This window comes from Takifugu flavidus, chromosome 1 (assembly GCF_003711565.1).
Source record: "Takifugu flavidus isolate HTHZ2018 chromosome 1, ASM371156v2, whole genome shotgun sequence".
Lineage (NCBI taxonomy): Eukaryota > Metazoa > Chordata > Actinopteri > Tetraodontiformes > Tetraodontidae > Takifugu > Takifugu flavidus.
The window spans coordinates 23,619,977-23,637,557 of NC_079520.1; the positions used below are offsets into that span (position 1 = coordinate 23,619,977).

Genomic DNA, 17,581 nt, shown 5'->3' on the forward strand with positions numbered 1-17,581 from the left:
TTGCTGGCTGGGGAGTCGATTGCAGGCAGTTGAGGGAGCCAGCCAAGAATCAAGATTCTTCTCTGGTTTGAGCCCGAGCTTTACCATTTTCTTAAATACCAACTGCTGCCTAGGCCCATATCAGTCTTTTTCTGATTTCAGGTGGCCACAGTGCTACAGCAAAACTAATGGTGTATTTAGGAAAATGCTCACCCCAAAAAAGGAGATTTTCACAGTAGTAGTGCGCTGGGGCTAACTTTGGCTTTCCTTTTCTACCCATAATTTATTTTTGCACCTAAGGCCGTTGCTACATCTGTACCACTTCCGACAGTGGTAGCAAATAAAAAAGCCGTGTAAATCAAAAGTGAAGCGAGGACAACCGAGGCCAGTGTTTACTTCTAAATTTACCAAAGCACAAGAGGAGGAACAATAAGGGTTTGGTTCACCAGCTTGAATCAATTTTCAACCAAACCAGATAGAATGAAACTACAGAGCAGTAGTGAAAAACATTTGTCCTGCTGATGACTGTAATAGACTGGCAGCTCGCCACGAACAGTTGTGTGCGCAGGCACGTCTACGGATGAAAAATGATCTGTGGGAGCATATCAAAAAACCTCCGTGCCATTTCGGCTTTTTTTTTTTTTCCCAGACAGAGAGTAGGGAACCGTTCCGGCCTGCAGACGGCAGTTGTTCTCCCATGAGAGTGGACAGGCATCTGGGAAGAAGCAAGTAGGCCCATCGCGAGAGCGCGATGATGAGGAGATCTGTGCTTTTACAGCACAGGATTTTCAGACTGCACTCTATGTGATCCCTGAAAGTCAAGAGAAAGAGAGGACAAGGGTCCCTGGAACTTTCCCGAGAAGCCTCGGGGGTTTATATTAATGGCTCCCAGGCACATCTACAATCCCACCATGCAGCGAGGATGGGGGAGGTTTCCTGTTCAACTTTCCAGTTGTGCCATTCCACTGTTTGGCAGCCGGAGCAGCAATGATATTCAATACCAGAATGTTCACAGTTCTATAGTGAGCCAAGCACACTAGAACATCATGAGAGCGTTAGGGGAACATTTTTACATCATGTTGTTATCATTGTGTCTTTACAAAGCCCTTCAATGTTTTTGTATTCCTAATTGTGGAACATGTGGGTGATTATTTCTAGATTTAGAAAGGTTATTACATGCATCCTGATAGGCATTTGCATTTGACAGCTTCTGTATCTATGACCTGAGCACAAAACGTTGGCCAATTTGGATTTATGGAGTATAAACTGTCTATCAGAGGTCTTTTTTATTCTTTAATTCTCAATGTTTGCAACAAAAGCAGCTAATCCAAAATAGTATTACACTGCATTAGCAGCACCTCCAACGTTACCAGGCTCTTTCTTTGTTATCTGAAAGAGCAGATCCTCAGACTGAAGTTCATGTTTATTTTAAAGGCTTAAAAAGCATGTGGAAAATTAGCATGTACGTTAAAATTCTAGAATACCGTAAATGCACTAGAAGTACACTAAAGAGCTAAAGAGGAAGGCCCGTGCACAATTGCACACACAATGTTTCCGTCTTGAACCACAAGTCTCCACTAAGGCTCGCCTATGTGATCCGCCACCAGGGAGGAATTCTAGCTGATGCAGCATCTCAGAGGCTCACATATGAGTGAGGGTCTTTGCAGTTTTTCCCCTCAGCTGCTCTACAACACTCCCACCTGTCTTTGCCTCAGAATTCACACCGACTCTGGTTCTCTAAAACTCCCTGCCTGACAGTCAGGTGACAAACACACACACGCACCCTCCAACAAAAACAGGGCCCGAGGTCTGAAACTTTCAATTTGTCACGCTACGTTGATTTGGGCTGTGGTCTACAGCTGAAAACCAAACCTTACCTCGATGCCTCTCACTAACCAGCATTTTTGCATATGGCTTTGCTTGTGTAACCGAGTGGTTTTGCTCCAGTAACACAATGGATGAGTAACAGACTAAGCAAAGCGAAGCTGGCTAATGTCAGCGCGTCGCAAGAGCTCATAAACAGATGACTGTCAGGCCTCACAAAGAAAACCGTCAAAAACAACATTAGGCCCAAAGAGCGTTCGTGATAGCCAAACAGTAGGTGTGACCGCCTGTGGCAAAAGCAAACACTGTTCAGAATAGCGGGAAAAAGGTCAGAGGGATTCCTCAGGTGACTTTCTCATGCTGTGGTTGCTTTTGCATGCTCTCAGCAAACACTGTAATTAGAACCCTGCTTAAGTTCAGAGAAAGGAGCAAAGCTAATTTGGGTCACGCTGGATTCTAACGCCACCGATATTAACAGAAATCCTGGCGCCCGCATTTAGATCTGCTTTTTAAATTCACCTTCAGCACAGTGTCATCCTTTCACTTATATCCACACAGAAACACAAAATGTTTTCAAAGACAATATTTGGAGCTAGAACTTCAATTTTAGGTTTTGGGTCTGCTCTTTTGGGGCATTTAATTGCTATGACTGCTCACGTTGAGGCCACAATTGCTACATGTTTAAAAAAAAACAACTGTGATTTAAGCCTCAGGAAGTAGAGGAGTCGACAAGAACTGATTGAGACCTTGGGATGGCAAAGCATGGTAGCACTCACTCTGCCGCCCAGCGGACCACGGCCACATTTCCCCACCTCATTTGCAAAGCAATCCTGCTTCCCTCCCGCCCAGTGCACTCAGTCCATCTTTTTGTCATTTCCACATCCAGCCTCCATTTGTTTGTCCGCCGAGATGGCGAGGAAAGAGGGGCGAAGAGAAGGTCTCGAGGAGACTGTTCTGCAACCTGAGAGCGTCTTAACGTGTGGGGAAGACACCCCTCCCCATCCACCCTACCCCCTGAGCCAACAGACACTCACCTCTCCCCCGCCTGACTAATGTGCCCTGACACTCGTACATCACCCGTAAATTGGCCAAATGAATTAACCACGGCCCCTGCTTAGCTTTACGGGCTTTAAATGGATTTTCTCCTCGCCAGGTCTGCCCAATAATTGCATTTATCCATCTTGTTGAAGCCGGGTTTACACACTCGCAAAAGATCACGCCAATCCCGGGATGCGTTTTCCGCTCTGATGGCAAGAGCGCGGGTGATTTGTCATCAGATCATAACAGGTAATTCAAACAACAATTAGTTAGATGACTCCGCTGTGTGTCAATGTCTGGTTCCTTCTGGGACAGGACCTCAGAGCAATGAAGCGCCTTCCATCTCTTCATCTGTCTTTACCACGCTTTTATTATCCTTCCCTTGTGTCTCAAAGTGATAAATTGAGCCCAGGAATAAATTTTATCCATCATCCAAGCCTGCGGGCTGAGGCAGCAAACACCCACTGTAAAAAGTAGTGGCGATCGGCATTTCACTGCTTGACGGCTCAGAAACACAACATTCAGATGGAGAGCAGAGGCAGAGCGGTGAACGCCGGCATCAGCGGGGGTCATCTCGCGCACTTGTGAATGTTTGAACAGAAGTGCATTAGACACTGAGGGGGGCTAAAGGACAATTCAGCTATGTAAACACGCAGCCACTTCCTTCTCTTGTCTCCTCAAGACCTGCAATGAGACAAGCCACTGTTTAAACAGCACACGCAGCATTCCTGCGCCTGGGCCTGGGCCAGCTGCCGCATCCTCGCTGCAGGCCTGCCTGCCTGTCTGCCTGAAGAGACGGATACAGGCCTTGGAAGGCCAGGCCTCATCCAAGATGGACTAAGGGCTTTCGTGAAAAACCCAGACATCTGCACCAAAAACAATGACCTAGCTGCTTTTAAGGATCTCCAAGGCATGTCAGCTTACCGGTAACTCCCGAAAAATCTAGACCTGTCACATGTCTGCAGGATTCGTCTGGGACTGCATGACGCCACCTGTCATGACAAAGCTGGAAACTTATCTTTATTGATATTTCAAATATGCTAAGGGTGGCTGCCAATAAAGATAAAGAAGGCAGTAAAAGGACAGATAAAAAGCATCCTGATGCTAAAGGGCACTCTAATATACATCATCATGACACCAAAGCAACCCCTGCTACCTGATGTCACTTCCAATGTGACAACTTCAAGTCAAACCAATTTCCATTTACCAAAATACTATAAAAGTCACTTTCATTTGTAGCATAGAGCAAATTTCTGGAATAACATAATGGAACAACACAATCAATCTTTTAATAATAAAAGAATCCCACAAAAATTCTAGGTTGATGTGTTCTTCACATATTCAGCCACATTTCTGGACACTGTGTTTGATATTTTCTTAAATAGCCAGTAAGGGCATTTTAATTACAGGAAGATGACGATCATTACTTCCTCTCTGAGACACGCCTCTCCCTATCTGCTCCCAGGTCACGTGCTTCCTGTGTCTGTCCATCCCTCCACCACCTCATTGCGACTGTCCAGACAGCAGCGACTCTGGGCTCGTCAAAGCAGGCCCTCCTTTGACTGTGACCCCGGAGGGAGGGACGGATGCCAGTTTCCTCAATGAGTCAAACCCTGACCTTACACACCACCCAAGAGAGGAACGATCATGAAGGAGAGAAGTGAAAGAGTTTGTCTTTGCCTGAATTCAGGCTAAAATCAAGGGAAAAGAGGCTTTGAGAAGTATGCATTTGTAATAATTTAGGCATGCAGCCACACATATTGTGCAACAAATTAAGCAGTCCACATTACCTGCACAATAGCTCAACGGTTACGTGCTACGCCCAGGCCATGTATAGACGCGACAAGCTGTTTACGTAAAATGTTATCAAGCGCCGCACATAAGTTGACAGCTGTCTCTTTACAAGACACACATTATTATTGTGTGTAAATCGGTTTCTAACAGCTGGTTTTCAGAGCAAACACACAACTTTACCCTTAATCTGTTTTCTACTGGAATTAGTTCATCAGTTCGGAGGGGGGGAAAAAACTAGCATTGTTCCAGCCCGGCGCTAAGGGGTTACATTTTGTGTATTTTGAAGTAATCTCGCCAATATTTTTTTTCGGTTCCAAATCCTACCATAATCCGCAGATTAGCAGATGAATTTATTTCTGCCTGCGCTCTTAAGACCCCCCTCACCTTTTGCAAGCAGTTATGAATCCCCCACCTTTAACGACTAAACGGGCAGACGATCGCCTCATTAGTGGTCTCGGTCCGCTTTTCCACACACACAGATACACACACAATCACGCTTCCTCCTTGGAGCTTATCCTGCTACAATTGAAAGTTTAATTAGTTGATTAAAAATACATCGACTGGAGTTTTATCACCTTAAACACCTCCATTATGTGTTTAGCAGACACAAAGTGCTCCCATCCCTTCAGAGCCGTTTTGGGGAGATTATCTGCGCAGAGAAATTCCCTCAACAACAATAAGATGACGAGATACAAACTAGGTATAAAAACAAAACACCATCTGCAAAATGTATTGCATGCGGCCGTCTAAATGTCTGATAGCAAACAGACGCGAATGATTTCGCTTAAACACTCACAATATGGAGAAACTTGGGTAACATATTTTATCTTGGAATTACCTTACTGGTGTGAATAGGTCACCATCATACATGAAAAACAACCTCTTACAGAACTTAACGCATCCTTGAAGTGTAAAATAAAGATACAAATATGATTTACCAAATTTCCTACAGATTCCAATGACATTCATACACCTTTTCCTAGTCTGGTATGTTGGAAAATGTAAACAGGACACCAAAATGTTATACTTCTTTACTCTCCAGTGGGCGTTAAAAAGGGGAATAAGCAAGGGTGCAATGTTCTTCTTCTGAGGTACGTTCCAGAGCATTCTACCACATCTATAAAAGGCCGGTGTACCACAGGTGTTCGATGCACGCTGGCAAGGATAGTCATTATCTAGGCCGACATGATCATTAAGAGCTGTGATTGCAGTGTGGCACCTCCTTCCTGCATGTACACACAGAAGCTGAGGGGGAACGAAAGCAAAAAAGAAACTCCAGTGGAGGCTCCAGCACTCCCTATCAGTTGTTGTAAAAGGGAAGAAAATGGGTGAGAGGGGAAGCTTCTTTCTCAATGAAAAGCATGTCAGCACCGCTGCACTTTGACCCTTCCCATACACAACCCACAATCCAAACAGAAGGCCAGCACCACCAGAATTCCTCCAGCGTCACATCGGCCCACTCGCCGAGGTTGGGGCGTTTTTTGGCGGCAATTAGTGAGCAGGATGGGGGGCAAAAAGTGGAGTTGGAAGAGAGGGGGGGGGGGCCAAAACCGCGCACACGTTAATGCTTGTCAGGGATGACTGAAAAACTGAAACTCGCCACCTTCTGTGCTCAATCCCTGCTGTTTTTTTTAAAACAGGAAGATAAATGTGAAACCTCAGGGCACTATTGTTTGGACATCTAACCAGGAACTGTCGCTGCTCTCATTGCCCCAGCATTAACAGCAATTATGCGCTCCATTCAGGCGGCTTTTGTGCATCCGACCCCCGGCCTCCCCCCTCCTTCGTCCCCCTGCACACACACGCAGCCCTAACGCACATTTCCCGCTTTTCTGTGACCAGCCCCCCCCCCGCACCAGCCTCCCATGCTGTGCTTTCCCTCCCACTCTGCCGCTGGTGAACTCATTTGGCTACTGAAGCACTCTGGTCCCACTATGAATGAACCTTCAGAAATATGCACATTCAAAAAAAAAAAAACTGGAGAAAAGTACGAGAGATGCCAGAAATACTTCTGCCGAGTGCATTTTCATTGACAGCAGAGTGCACGAGATAAAAGCAAGTACGATTTTGTAATTGGGTCAAATAAAAGGTATTTCAAGGTAAAGTGTGGCTCAGGAACGGATCGCTTCAAATAATTATCTTTTTTTAAGCCGTTAACCTTGTCTGAACACCCAGGCGGAAGCTGTAAATCGTCCCTTCCAAAGCTGTCAACGCGTGTGGTTTAACTGGAGGCCACGTCGAGCAGGCTCGCCCGTGCTGGCCTTCGAGAGTTTCGACTCAACATAGGGCTAATACATCTTAAAGAGCTGGCGTGCATTCGCATGCAGAAGCTTGAATGAACGCGAGAAACGTCGGGCGCTGACGTCTGCTGTGATTCTCACGTTGAACTGGCTGCAAAAATGTGCCATCTAGCAAGGAAGAGCTATAAATAACATTTCAACAGTGTTCTCTGTGTGGACACACACTGAACATTTGGCTACATGTACACACACACAGAATAATTTGATTACCGTGTTTTGGGGAGCCCCCCCCCAACTGAAAAAAGAAAAAAACCCTGCGCACCAGGAGCAGAGCAGGCCTACATTTAACAGATGACAAAAGTTGCATTCCAGATGTACAGTACTATCTTTGTGTTGAGCTCTACAGAAATGCATGGGAAAGAAAGGAAGAGTGATGGGGGGCTGGGAGAGGGTGGGGGGGTTACACTGGGGGATGCTGGGTGGGGAGAGGGGCACCAGCGCACAGCTGCTAAACTAATGCCTTTTTTTTTTCTCTGCACAGGCTCAGAAAAGCAGAGCAGTGGCTGACTGGCAGGGAAGGATACAGGAGGTGAAAATGGATTTATCCATTCAGAGAATAATTTGTTTTAGTGGTGGTGGTGGGGGGGGGGGGGGTCACTGCTCTCACTTAATGAGTAACAGGCATAATCTGTTACACTGAAGTCGAAAACTCGGCATCAGATTGGCCGTTATTGCATTAAAAACAATGAAGTTAATGATTTGATTAGGCAAAAAATAAAGAGTTCAGCCTCAAACCAGACGTGACTGCAGCTGAACGTTACACCCAGCTCAAGCCGAGCCGCGACTCCCTTCACACAGGTTTTTTTTTTCTTTAAAAATCTGATTAGAAACACACTCGCAGGCTGATTCCTCTGCTCTTCAGCACCTCTGTGGCATTCCCAGCGGAGTGACAGCTCGGCGAGAACGCGCGCCTTCGCACTGCTCAGCCTGCCAACATCATCAGCGTCGGACAATTAAGGCTCGCTAAAGCCGAGGGGGGAAAAAAAACACACATATATGCATCTCCTCAGTCAATATTTACTGCGCAAATCTTTTCCATTCATTCAGCAGGCACTAACAAAACCTTACTGTACTCCCTCTCCCTCCCACCACCCTCGCCACCGCAACCCCTACATCTGCGATTCATTGACTTTACAATTTACCACATGTCGAGATGGGAGAGGTCGAGCCTCCATCTGAATCACGGCACAAATATGCAAGTGATTTATTGTTTTAGAAACCCTGTGCTGATTTAGTGCAACTCCACTTTTCCTGGGCATTACTCCTATTGGCAGACCATGAACAATTACAGTTTAGACTAATTAAGCTCGGAGAATGCGCCGCTAATGTCTAGCAGGCCCCAATTTTAGTTTAATGGTGCCAAACTTTGCCCCCCCCCCTCTCTCTCTTACTTAACTCCTCAAATCCAAAGCAGATTGTGCTTTTTATTGAGTCGCAGGCAAAATAGGGGCCTTTCCTCTCCCCTTCTCCTCGCGTAGGATGACAGGAACAGCGGAGGGAAAGCGGAAAAGAGGGAGCACAAAAAGATGGGAGAGCGCAGGAGCTGCTTCCGCCATACTTTGTAAACAGAAGTCATTTGCAAGACAAAAGGAGCGCAACCTGCTGACAAAATTCAGAACGCATACTGTGGCGAAAGGCACAAACTGCAGCCGCATCATGCCACAAAACCCCCTGCGGACACCAATTAGACCCTATTAACATGTAAAGCCAATTTGATAAGGTGTGGGCCCTATCCCTTAAATCCGCATTAAACTAGCTTTCCCCTTGTCACAGCAACCCCCCCTCCAAAAAAAGAAAAAAAAATCCATTTACAGCAGCCCAACACACATAATCCATATGCTATACCATTGTCATGCTTATACTGCTGCCACATTTGGGAAAGATACTGTCTGCCTGTGTCAATTATAACAGATAAGGCCACAGAAACGTGTGCATGTGAGCACAAAAGCGCATGTTCATTACAATAATCTGGCCAGAAAATCCTCCATTATTTGGCCCTTTTAAAAATGATAAAGCAAGTATAGTCGGGTCATATGATTTTGCCACCCCCCCTTCCTTCCCTGAAAGGTGAATCTGTGGCGATGTGAGCGATCCCGGCGCTGCAGCACGACTGAAACAAAGGCAGAAAAATGGGAGAAAAGCTATTGTTTCAACCACACAAAGCCTTCCTGCCGTCTTGTGGTAGAATTGCCACGGGTTCTGGGAGCGTCTTTTTTCACAGTGGTGGATGCTCGGTGTTATGTTCCCCCCCAACACGCACTTTTCTTCCTTTTTAAAAAAAAATACGGGTAATTATACGTCGAAATTCAAAACCTCCGCCAAAAGTCTCCAGGCCTGGAGAATTATGGGGCCAGGGGTGGCGTCAAATATCTTAACATTCATAAGTCTGAGAGGCAGTAAATAAAGCCAGTGGATTTACGGCCCTGCAGCCCCGATACAGGAGAGCTGGCTGTCCAGACCCTGCTCTCCCTTTTTGAGCCTCTGCTTCTCCAAACCTGTTGAGGTGTGATGTTAGCCCACAGCACCGGAGTTAACCCGCTGCCTCTCTTCGCAAGACCTGCGTTAGCATCGGCAGGACACAAAAGGTAGATGGAGGGGGGGTGGGGAGTACAGCGGAAAGAAAGGAGACAGAAAACCAGGGTGCACCGAGCAGGCCACTGCTCCAATTCGACCTGCGCCCAGTGATCCAGCAGGCCTTTGTGTGAGGTTTAGAGAGGAGGGAGACGGCAGGAGGAGGAGAGGAGGAGAGGATGGCTTTTAAAGCCCAAGCGCAACATCATGTCAGATTGCTAAGTGATACTAAATTGCGAGCCTCCATGGATTTAGGTGGTAGGAAAAACAAACTCTCATGATTATGGCTCCCAGGGGTCAAGCAAATTATGTGAAATGCCGCCTATGGGATTTTTCTTTTTACAAAATAATTGAAGGTGAATGGTCCAGACTTATCAGGAAGCAATTCATCACAACTGTTTTCTGAGAATCATAAAAGAAAAAAAACAAAACAATGCTGAAAATCAAAAATATCATTTTTAAATCATTCAAGTGGAGCACTGAAATGCCTCTTGAAGGCCTGGATGTTGAGAGACAGATTCTAAAAATAATACCATCGTGTCGCCCGGACCAAAAGCAGCAGAAAGAGAAAAATGAAGGCAAAGGGAAAAAAAATGAGCGTGAATCAAAGCCTCTCCTGACGAGACAGAGAAAAGTCCCACCATAATAACACTGGCAGTCATATTCAGCCCCTCGCATGACGTGTGAGAGAGCGAGACAGCTAATCAATGTCCAGGTAAATTATTTATACCAGCTTTAAGTCTAATACATTTATATTACAGCGACCGCTGACTTCAAAGGACGGATGGCTGGACACACAGGGTGCTGCAGGCAGCGGGGGCCGAGGCAATACAGTAGGAAGATTGCCGCACGCCAGCTACTGCGCAGGTAGAGGAGAGGCTCAGAAATATCAGCTCCTAATTTGAGAATGAAAACCTCATTACCCAGATGTCCCTTTTAGATTTGAGCATTTCCTTCCCCCCTCCAACAGGGAAAAAACAAGGTACAAGATCAATTAAAATACGCCATTTCTGTGCAGCAGCAAAAGGGATCATTTTGTTTCAGAATTTTGTCTGGAAATAGAATTTCAGGGCCAGAAAGGTCACCGCTGTCTCGCCGCAGCATCTTCCAGACACGCTGCACAATTTACTGCTTTTCTAACTGCTGCCTAAGCACAATAAAAAAAAAGAGCGCTCGGCAGAGCCGCGCAGGACAGAGCAGAGTGGTCTGGCCACAAAGACAAACCACTGAAACAAGGGCCCCACTTTTATAAAAAAAAGAAAAAAAAAATATAATGCCTGTTGTGTGGTGAATGCATGTTTGTGTCAGCACTGATGAGAATAATGAGCGACTAATTCCACATACCAGCCGGCAGCTTTAACGAGGCCGGCCGAGCTAGAGGGAAAGAATGGCAAAACGTTCTCTGGTGTGCACACGATGGGAATGAGAACATTTTTACAAAAAAAAAATAAAGATTCAAGAAAACACAGCAGATTATACTGCACGCGAAAAAAAAAAAAAAACCTTGTGTTGAACCCAGAAGCAGCAAATTGTGTCAGACACAAAAAGAAGGCATTAAGTGTCAATTGAGCATTTATTTTCAAGGTGTGTTCAGCACAGGGGATGAGGGGGGGGGGGCGAAAAAAATCAAGGTAACAAATATCAGTTTCGTTAGCAAAGGCCGAGGTGGTGGTTCTGGAGGTGGAGGGGTCATATTACCTAATGCCTGGTCTTTGCCTTAACCTTGTAAAATGAGATGACAGGTCCTAAAGTGCAGACTTGTAATTGCGAGCATTTAAAATGGGGGGGCAAACACACACACACACACACACACACACACACACACAGTTGTGAAAATTATCCCGCTGGAGGATTGCCCATTGGGACTGAGCGAGATGCTGAGTAAATGTGCATAATTACAGCATGACCAACTGTGTCTAAATAACATGAATTTATTGATAAATGTGCATTTACGGTGCACATGCTTTATTAATTTTAGCCATGCAACCAGAAGTGTGTGCATGTGTGCCCATGCAGAGCACCGGGAGTGTTATTACAATTTAATAATAGAAATATATTTACTTCAATTTATAAGGATTAACTTAATTTTGATTTAATGAATTCACCGCTCCTTTATAATCCAAAAAAAGAATCTTCACACGTTTTGACACATGCAAATCACTCCGAGGGCCTCATTTGCATATTGATTCCACGCGCGTGCGTGTGTATCCCCCTTTTTTAAAAACCTTGCTTTACAAGAGATGTTGTGAACGCTCATGCATGTTTGGGGAGGAAAAAAGGGCATGTTTGATGAGGCCATGCAAACACAATTGCATTATTTAAACCATGCATGCGCGCCTGCAGAACCCTGGTCGTGACAACTTTAAAGTCGCTGGTGAGGGGGGGGGCATATATTTCGTGTGCATTTACTGGAAATTAAAACTCGACTTAATTAAAGTGATCTGTCCTGTGAAGGAGCGTTAGCATGCTAGCTGCAGTCCACTGCAAACACACGAGGCAAGGAGCTGCGGGTGGACGTGAACGCAACACCACTGTACACCCCACGAGTTGCAAAACTTGGCTCCGCGCTTTTCTGCCGCACTCCTGGGCTGACAACATTCCGTGTGTGCGGCAAGTGTGTGTGCGTGTGTGTTTGTTTCAACACACCAATGTGCGTGTGCACATTACAGTGGGGGAAATAAATGAACTTACTGTGCGTGCTGTTGGAGAAAGTGATCCATTGGGAAGGTAGGGGCTTGTGAGATCGGGGATCATTATAAATGGATAGCCCGGGTACGGTGGGCTCTTGAACAGCCCTCCATCTTGCCTTTTCGCAGCTAACATGGCGGGGGAGAGAAGAAAAAAGTTTTATATATATAAAGTAGCCGTTTAAAGTGATTTTTAAACCTACAGAGATGCATTTACGGGCTTGAATCGGGGAGATCCCCCTACGTCAGGCACATGTAAAGTCATGGTGCGGGGGGGAGTAAAAAAACAAACAAACAAACAATAAAGCAGAAACTCACCCTCCTCTAAACTTTCTCTTGTTTTGTCTCTGAAAGTTTCAGATCTAGGCGGAGGCCGTCTTTCCGCCTTGAAATGCAACGAAACACAGGGATCGGTTAATGTTAACACGGATCGGGGCTGATAGACAACTTTCTGTAAAAGTCACTAACGCAGGCCCCTAACTTAGCGGCGCCGGTGGGAGCGACCAGAAGGAAAATCGATTTTTAATCTCCAACTTACCTCCGAATCCGACGAGCTGTTCTGATTAGTTTCCGACTCGTTTACAAGCGACGATTTGACATCGGCTAAATCCCTTTCTGCCGAGGAGTTCTCCGAAATTTTCTCTTCCTGCTCCCCTTCGTCTTTGAAGGAAATCATTTCATCGTTTGCGCCCAGATCGTCCCCTCCACCGCCGTTGAGCTGCGGCATTTTTCCCCGAGCACAAATCTTGCCGTTCGGGGGGCAAAAAACGCGAAGTTTTAAACCCTTGATCTCGGTGATCGAGAAAAAGTCCGAGTTTAAGTTTTGCGGGGGGTCTGTATTGGCGTTTTCCAAAGCTCTGGCGGTTGGTACAAAACTAAAAAAGAAGGGAATCTTGGCAGAAAGGGGAAGCCGGAGAAGGAGTCGAGGCGCTCGGATTGAGTGAGTTGAAGTTGGTCGGAGTGGTTTTCAGTTCAAAGGCGGCGCTGATTGACAGATAGAGAGGGATGGAAATAGAGAGAGTCTGGATTCAGGATTATTGACAGGGAGAAACACACAAGAAACTAATGAGATTCAAACAGGGAGGGACTTGAAGTGACGTTTTCATAAATAGGAGGAAAAAAAGAGTAGAGGGGGGAGAGAGAGAGGAGGAGAGGCTGAAGGAGGACTGCGGTGGAAAAGCATGCGGGGAGGGGGGAAAGCTGTTTGGGAGACAGGACAGGGATGGTAAAATAGGAGGAAATGTGGATTAAACGCACATATGGGCGGTGTCATGGCGGGGGAGAGAGGGAAATCGAGTTCCCCAAGGCCGCCTCACGCACAAATTACAACTTCAATTAAAAGTTGTTTATTTTTATTGATTTTTTTAAAGAAATGTAATTCACGTATCATTTTCGAGCTCAAAATACCAGAGGCCTATCAAAGCAGCCGACGTGTATTCCAATTTTACCTGCTTTGTCAGTTCCTTCAGATCTATTTTTCAGTATATTAGATAATGTTTCCTCAGATCTATTTTTTGGGATGGAGCGTGTTATTGCATCCTGCTTGCTTGACAGGTGTGATGTCCTCTGGGACGAACCTGAATTCCTCGCTGGCAGCACAGAGCTGGGCTGCTTTCATATTATTTTTTTCTTGATTTTTTTTTCTTTTTTACCCTCTCCCGCCTCAGCAGCCAGAATGGACACAAATAAACTGATGCAGATTTGGATTGTTCCGGTTTATTCTTGCAGAGCTGCAGCCGAGCCTGTAAAGAACGGGCTGTTTCAGAGGAGAAAAAATATATATCTACATATAGATCTAGATATATATATTAAAAAGGCAAAACTGGTTTGTTTTTTTAAATATTAATAATGGAAGTTAATTGAGATATTATGAGTATTATTATTATTTATTCAATGGTCTCTTCATTTGAAAATAACCAATTTGCTAAAATGCAAAATATTCTGTTTATTACATTGTTATTACAGGTGAAAGCACGTGGTTTGTGCATGCTGCTGATTCAGTCACCCCCCCACCCTCCTCATCAGCTCAGCAAATGCTGCTGGTGTTTGATGGAGGAATCACGAAATCAACAGTACTGTAATTTAAAATGCGTCTTCGGGAGACAACAGAGCTCGAAACACCCAGATGACACTTACACTCTGTTTGGGGTGGGGGGTGGGTTGTCTCCTTTCAAGCAAAATAAATCACTATAAGATCAAAAGAAAACACAGATATGCTGATTAAAAAAATCGTGTTTTGTGCCACCGCGCCGGTACGTGCATACAGAACAATGTGATGACACTAATTCCTCCCCTTGAGCAGCTCTGTGCTGTCGTCAGACAGTCGTGCATCAGGCGCGCTGCTCCACGCAGGGAGCACCAAGGTGACGCATCTGGAGGAGGTGAATGCCGGTGTTAGAGCAAGGGAGGGGGTAAAGGTTCAGCTTCTCTGCTCGCCACCCAAAGCATCTTCATTCAGCCCATGGAAGAGGAGGTGCCCTGCTGCTCTGGACCCTCCAAAAACTGAGCCCACACAGACCAAACCAAAGCACCAGAGTGCTGAATCGGCCTCTCCCTGCCTTGTCTCAGCAGGTACCTGAGAGTTCACTGGGGGGTTGGGGGGGGCTGGCAGCGTGTTATCATGCCTGCCGTGGGGACACCTGCCTCTGATGGTGATTCTAATCTATACACGAGCCTTTAATAGGATCCTGATAGGCTGCGTTGCTGCTCTGAATGACGGTGTCGCAGCACGCACATGGTTCTGGTGGGTGTTTGTTTTTGCCTTCCTTTTTTTTGTATCTTTTTGCACGCTCACTTCTGCTCTCTCATGGTACAAAAATTATCTCATTAGCGTACTTGCACATCTCTCCAGTGAGGAAAAAGTTGGAGGCGTCCCACGGCCGTCCTCTGATCACAAACTATAAAGTGATGAAGACCTGAAAATGTTCGATCGGAGGTCAGCAAGAATCAAAGTGTGGTAGGTTGGAACATTCGTCCGTCTCCAGCCTGCACAAATTCAAGCGAGGCACATCCTTATATTTCTGCAACTCGGTGTGTAGCCTAGCTCTGTGCTAACCCTGTGTTTTAGATACCTGCAGAAGAACAAACACAGCAAGAGTAAAAGGCAATATCTGGGCAGCAGTTTTGTAAGGACACTTAAATCTTGCCAGGCTGCTTTTTATAATACAGAGGTTTTTGCTTTTATTGTTTAATCATCTCAGATGACTGTGAATACATTCAACATGGAATAACAGCAACAGTAACTATAAAGCGGAGAGGGGAAGCCTTCCCTTAATCCCTCTGAACATATGTTTCTATGCAAAAATTAAAAACAATCTCAGCAATAATGAAAGCCAGATATATTTGGTCTGTACTTCCATATTAAAACGCACTGAAATGTCAAATACCAGCATTTCAAGCTGTGTAATAAGATGAGTTACTGATTTATGAGCTGCTGCTGGTGTTTTTTAAAATTTCGGCTGACATTAAAAATATAATAAATGGGGGGAAATGGCAGGTAAAGATCCACGTAGCATACAGATAATATGTTATCGGGGTTTTTTTGACGATTGTTGTAGAGATCAACCACCTTTTCTGTGAACACCTTCATTGTTTCCTCTCAAGCGGGGAGGGCAGCAGAAGCTCGCCGTGCTCATCCTCTGCTTCTGCAAACAGTCAATTACCCATCATGCAACTATGCTGCCCACCAGCCCTGCTAAAAGGTCTCTCATTGCCGATTAACATATCGCTGCTGGACTTTTTACCCCCATCCGCCACACAATAATTTGCTTGTTTTGTGGTTTTTCCTCAGTTTGATTTATTCCAATAATCAAGTTTCTCGATTGGATAATAAAAGGAAGCTTAGCATTTCGCATTAGCTGATGATAAATTTCCTCCATTGTTATTATGCTGTTATTACAGGCTTGTGAAAACTGCACTGCCAGGAATTCTCCAAGGGTTGTTTTATTTGTCTACAAACTAAAATTCTTAATCTTTTTCTTTTTTGTGTCTTTATTTGCCTGAAGAAGAGTGTTTCATGCTGTAGGCTGTCCTATTCAATTAAAAGACAAATATTTACATTGTGCAAATATTTATATTTTTTTTTAGGGATTAAGCTGCTTAATCTTTGCCGATGCTTCAACCTGGTTTGGTTTTTGTATTGAAAATGACAGCGTTTGTATACACTGTTGAAAAAGGCTACTTAATATTTATTTCCTCTTTGTTCTTGCAGAAATAATACAACAGTGTGGCGGCTAAATAAATGTGCAATCAGAATGTAAACATCGAAATCTGCTAGAGGTGCCATTGATGCACACACACAATTGCCCTGCGTCTTTTTATTGACAGCCAACAATGTCGGTGGGAGCGGCGCCCATTATTGTTGTAAATCACCTCAGTTAAATGCAGTTTCCACCTGTTTAGAAGTAAAGGAAATCACAACAGAGGGTGGGAATAATAGCGTAATGAAGACTGAGTCACGTTGCCCTGTGAGTCGGAGCTGATCTAAAATCAATATCACTCCCCTGAGACTGTTCAAATAATAAAACAAACAAGCTGAATGGGCCTTTCATTAGGTTAAAAGTTTATGAATCAATCAACAAAATAGATCTCAGGATGCTTCATTCTTTCCTTCCTGGACAAAAAAAAACAAAAAAACAGGGAATCTGGACAGTCGTCATTGACTCGAGGCACAGGAACGTCGAAAAGGGAACGTCTCCTTCCAAATGGCATCGTGGGAACTGCATTAGTCCGGCTTACACGAGCTGTCTCCAGTCGCCTCCAAAACAAACAGCCAAGCATTTTTCAGGAATGGACGTGAGAGTCATTAATCAAGGTCTGAGGCAGAGCTCCAGAAGTCTCTAAACATGGAATCCACCTGAGAGGGAGCAGCTCAGAGAGATGGAAACTGGTGGCTCACCTGTCCGTCACGGCAGCAGTTACTCATGTGTGTGTGTGTGTGTGTGTGTGTGTGTGAGGTGGGGGGGCTCTGCTGGCTGGTAAATGTTATTTAAAGGTCACAGTTATACACACCAGCAGGTTAATGGTCGGAGTCATATTTTTGCACCGGCTTGACTGCCAACACGTCGAACGAAGGGATTTGTGATGTGATTGGGTAGAAACGGTGGTCTCTGCTTGACGGCGGAACTTCTGTGGAGCTTCTGATATCCTGCAAGTCCGCATGATGGACTCCAGTTTTGATTCTATCACAGGAAAACCCACTGACAGAATTTATGATTAACCCTGAGAAGTCATCACGGATAAGTCAACCTCCCCCCACCCCCTGGGTGCTCTTCTAAAGAATATGACCCCTCACGAGGGGAAGGATATCAGCTTTTAACTCCGCTTTTTTAGTCTTGATGAACTGAAGAGCCTAATTTGTCAACTGGTGAGCCACTAAAGCAGAACAAA

At 45.2% G+C, this 17,581-nt stretch overlaps 1 protein-coding gene across 25 annotated transcripts in view; it reads right to left on the reverse strand.

Annotated features, from left to right (window-relative positions):
- tcf7l2 (transcription factor 7 like 2) overlaps nucleotides 1-13,279 on the reverse strand; it is a 77,637-nt gene extending 64,358 nt beyond the window's left edge. For 5 of the 25 annotated variants that reach the window (XM_057032093.1, XM_057032039.1, XM_057031983.1 and 2 more), the window contains exons 1-3: nucleotides 12,732-13,278; nucleotides 12,512-12,578; nucleotides 12,198-12,322 (exon numbers count right to left, since the gene is read on the reverse strand). In XM_057032093.1, the coding sequence (XP_056888073.1) occupies nucleotides 12,198-12,322; nucleotides 12,512-12,578; nucleotides 12,732-12,920 (381 nt within the window). In that variant the 5' untranslated portion in view covers nucleotides 12,921-13,278. Of the gene's footprint in view, nucleotides 1-12,197; nucleotides 12,323-12,511; nucleotides 12,579-12,731 lie in introns of all 25 variants that reach the window. The other 20 variants (XM_057032030.1, XM_057032058.1, XM_057032021.1 and 17 more) reach the window with 6 other exon arrangements.
- Between the last annotated feature and the right edge of the window lie 4,302 nt (nucleotides 13,280-17,581).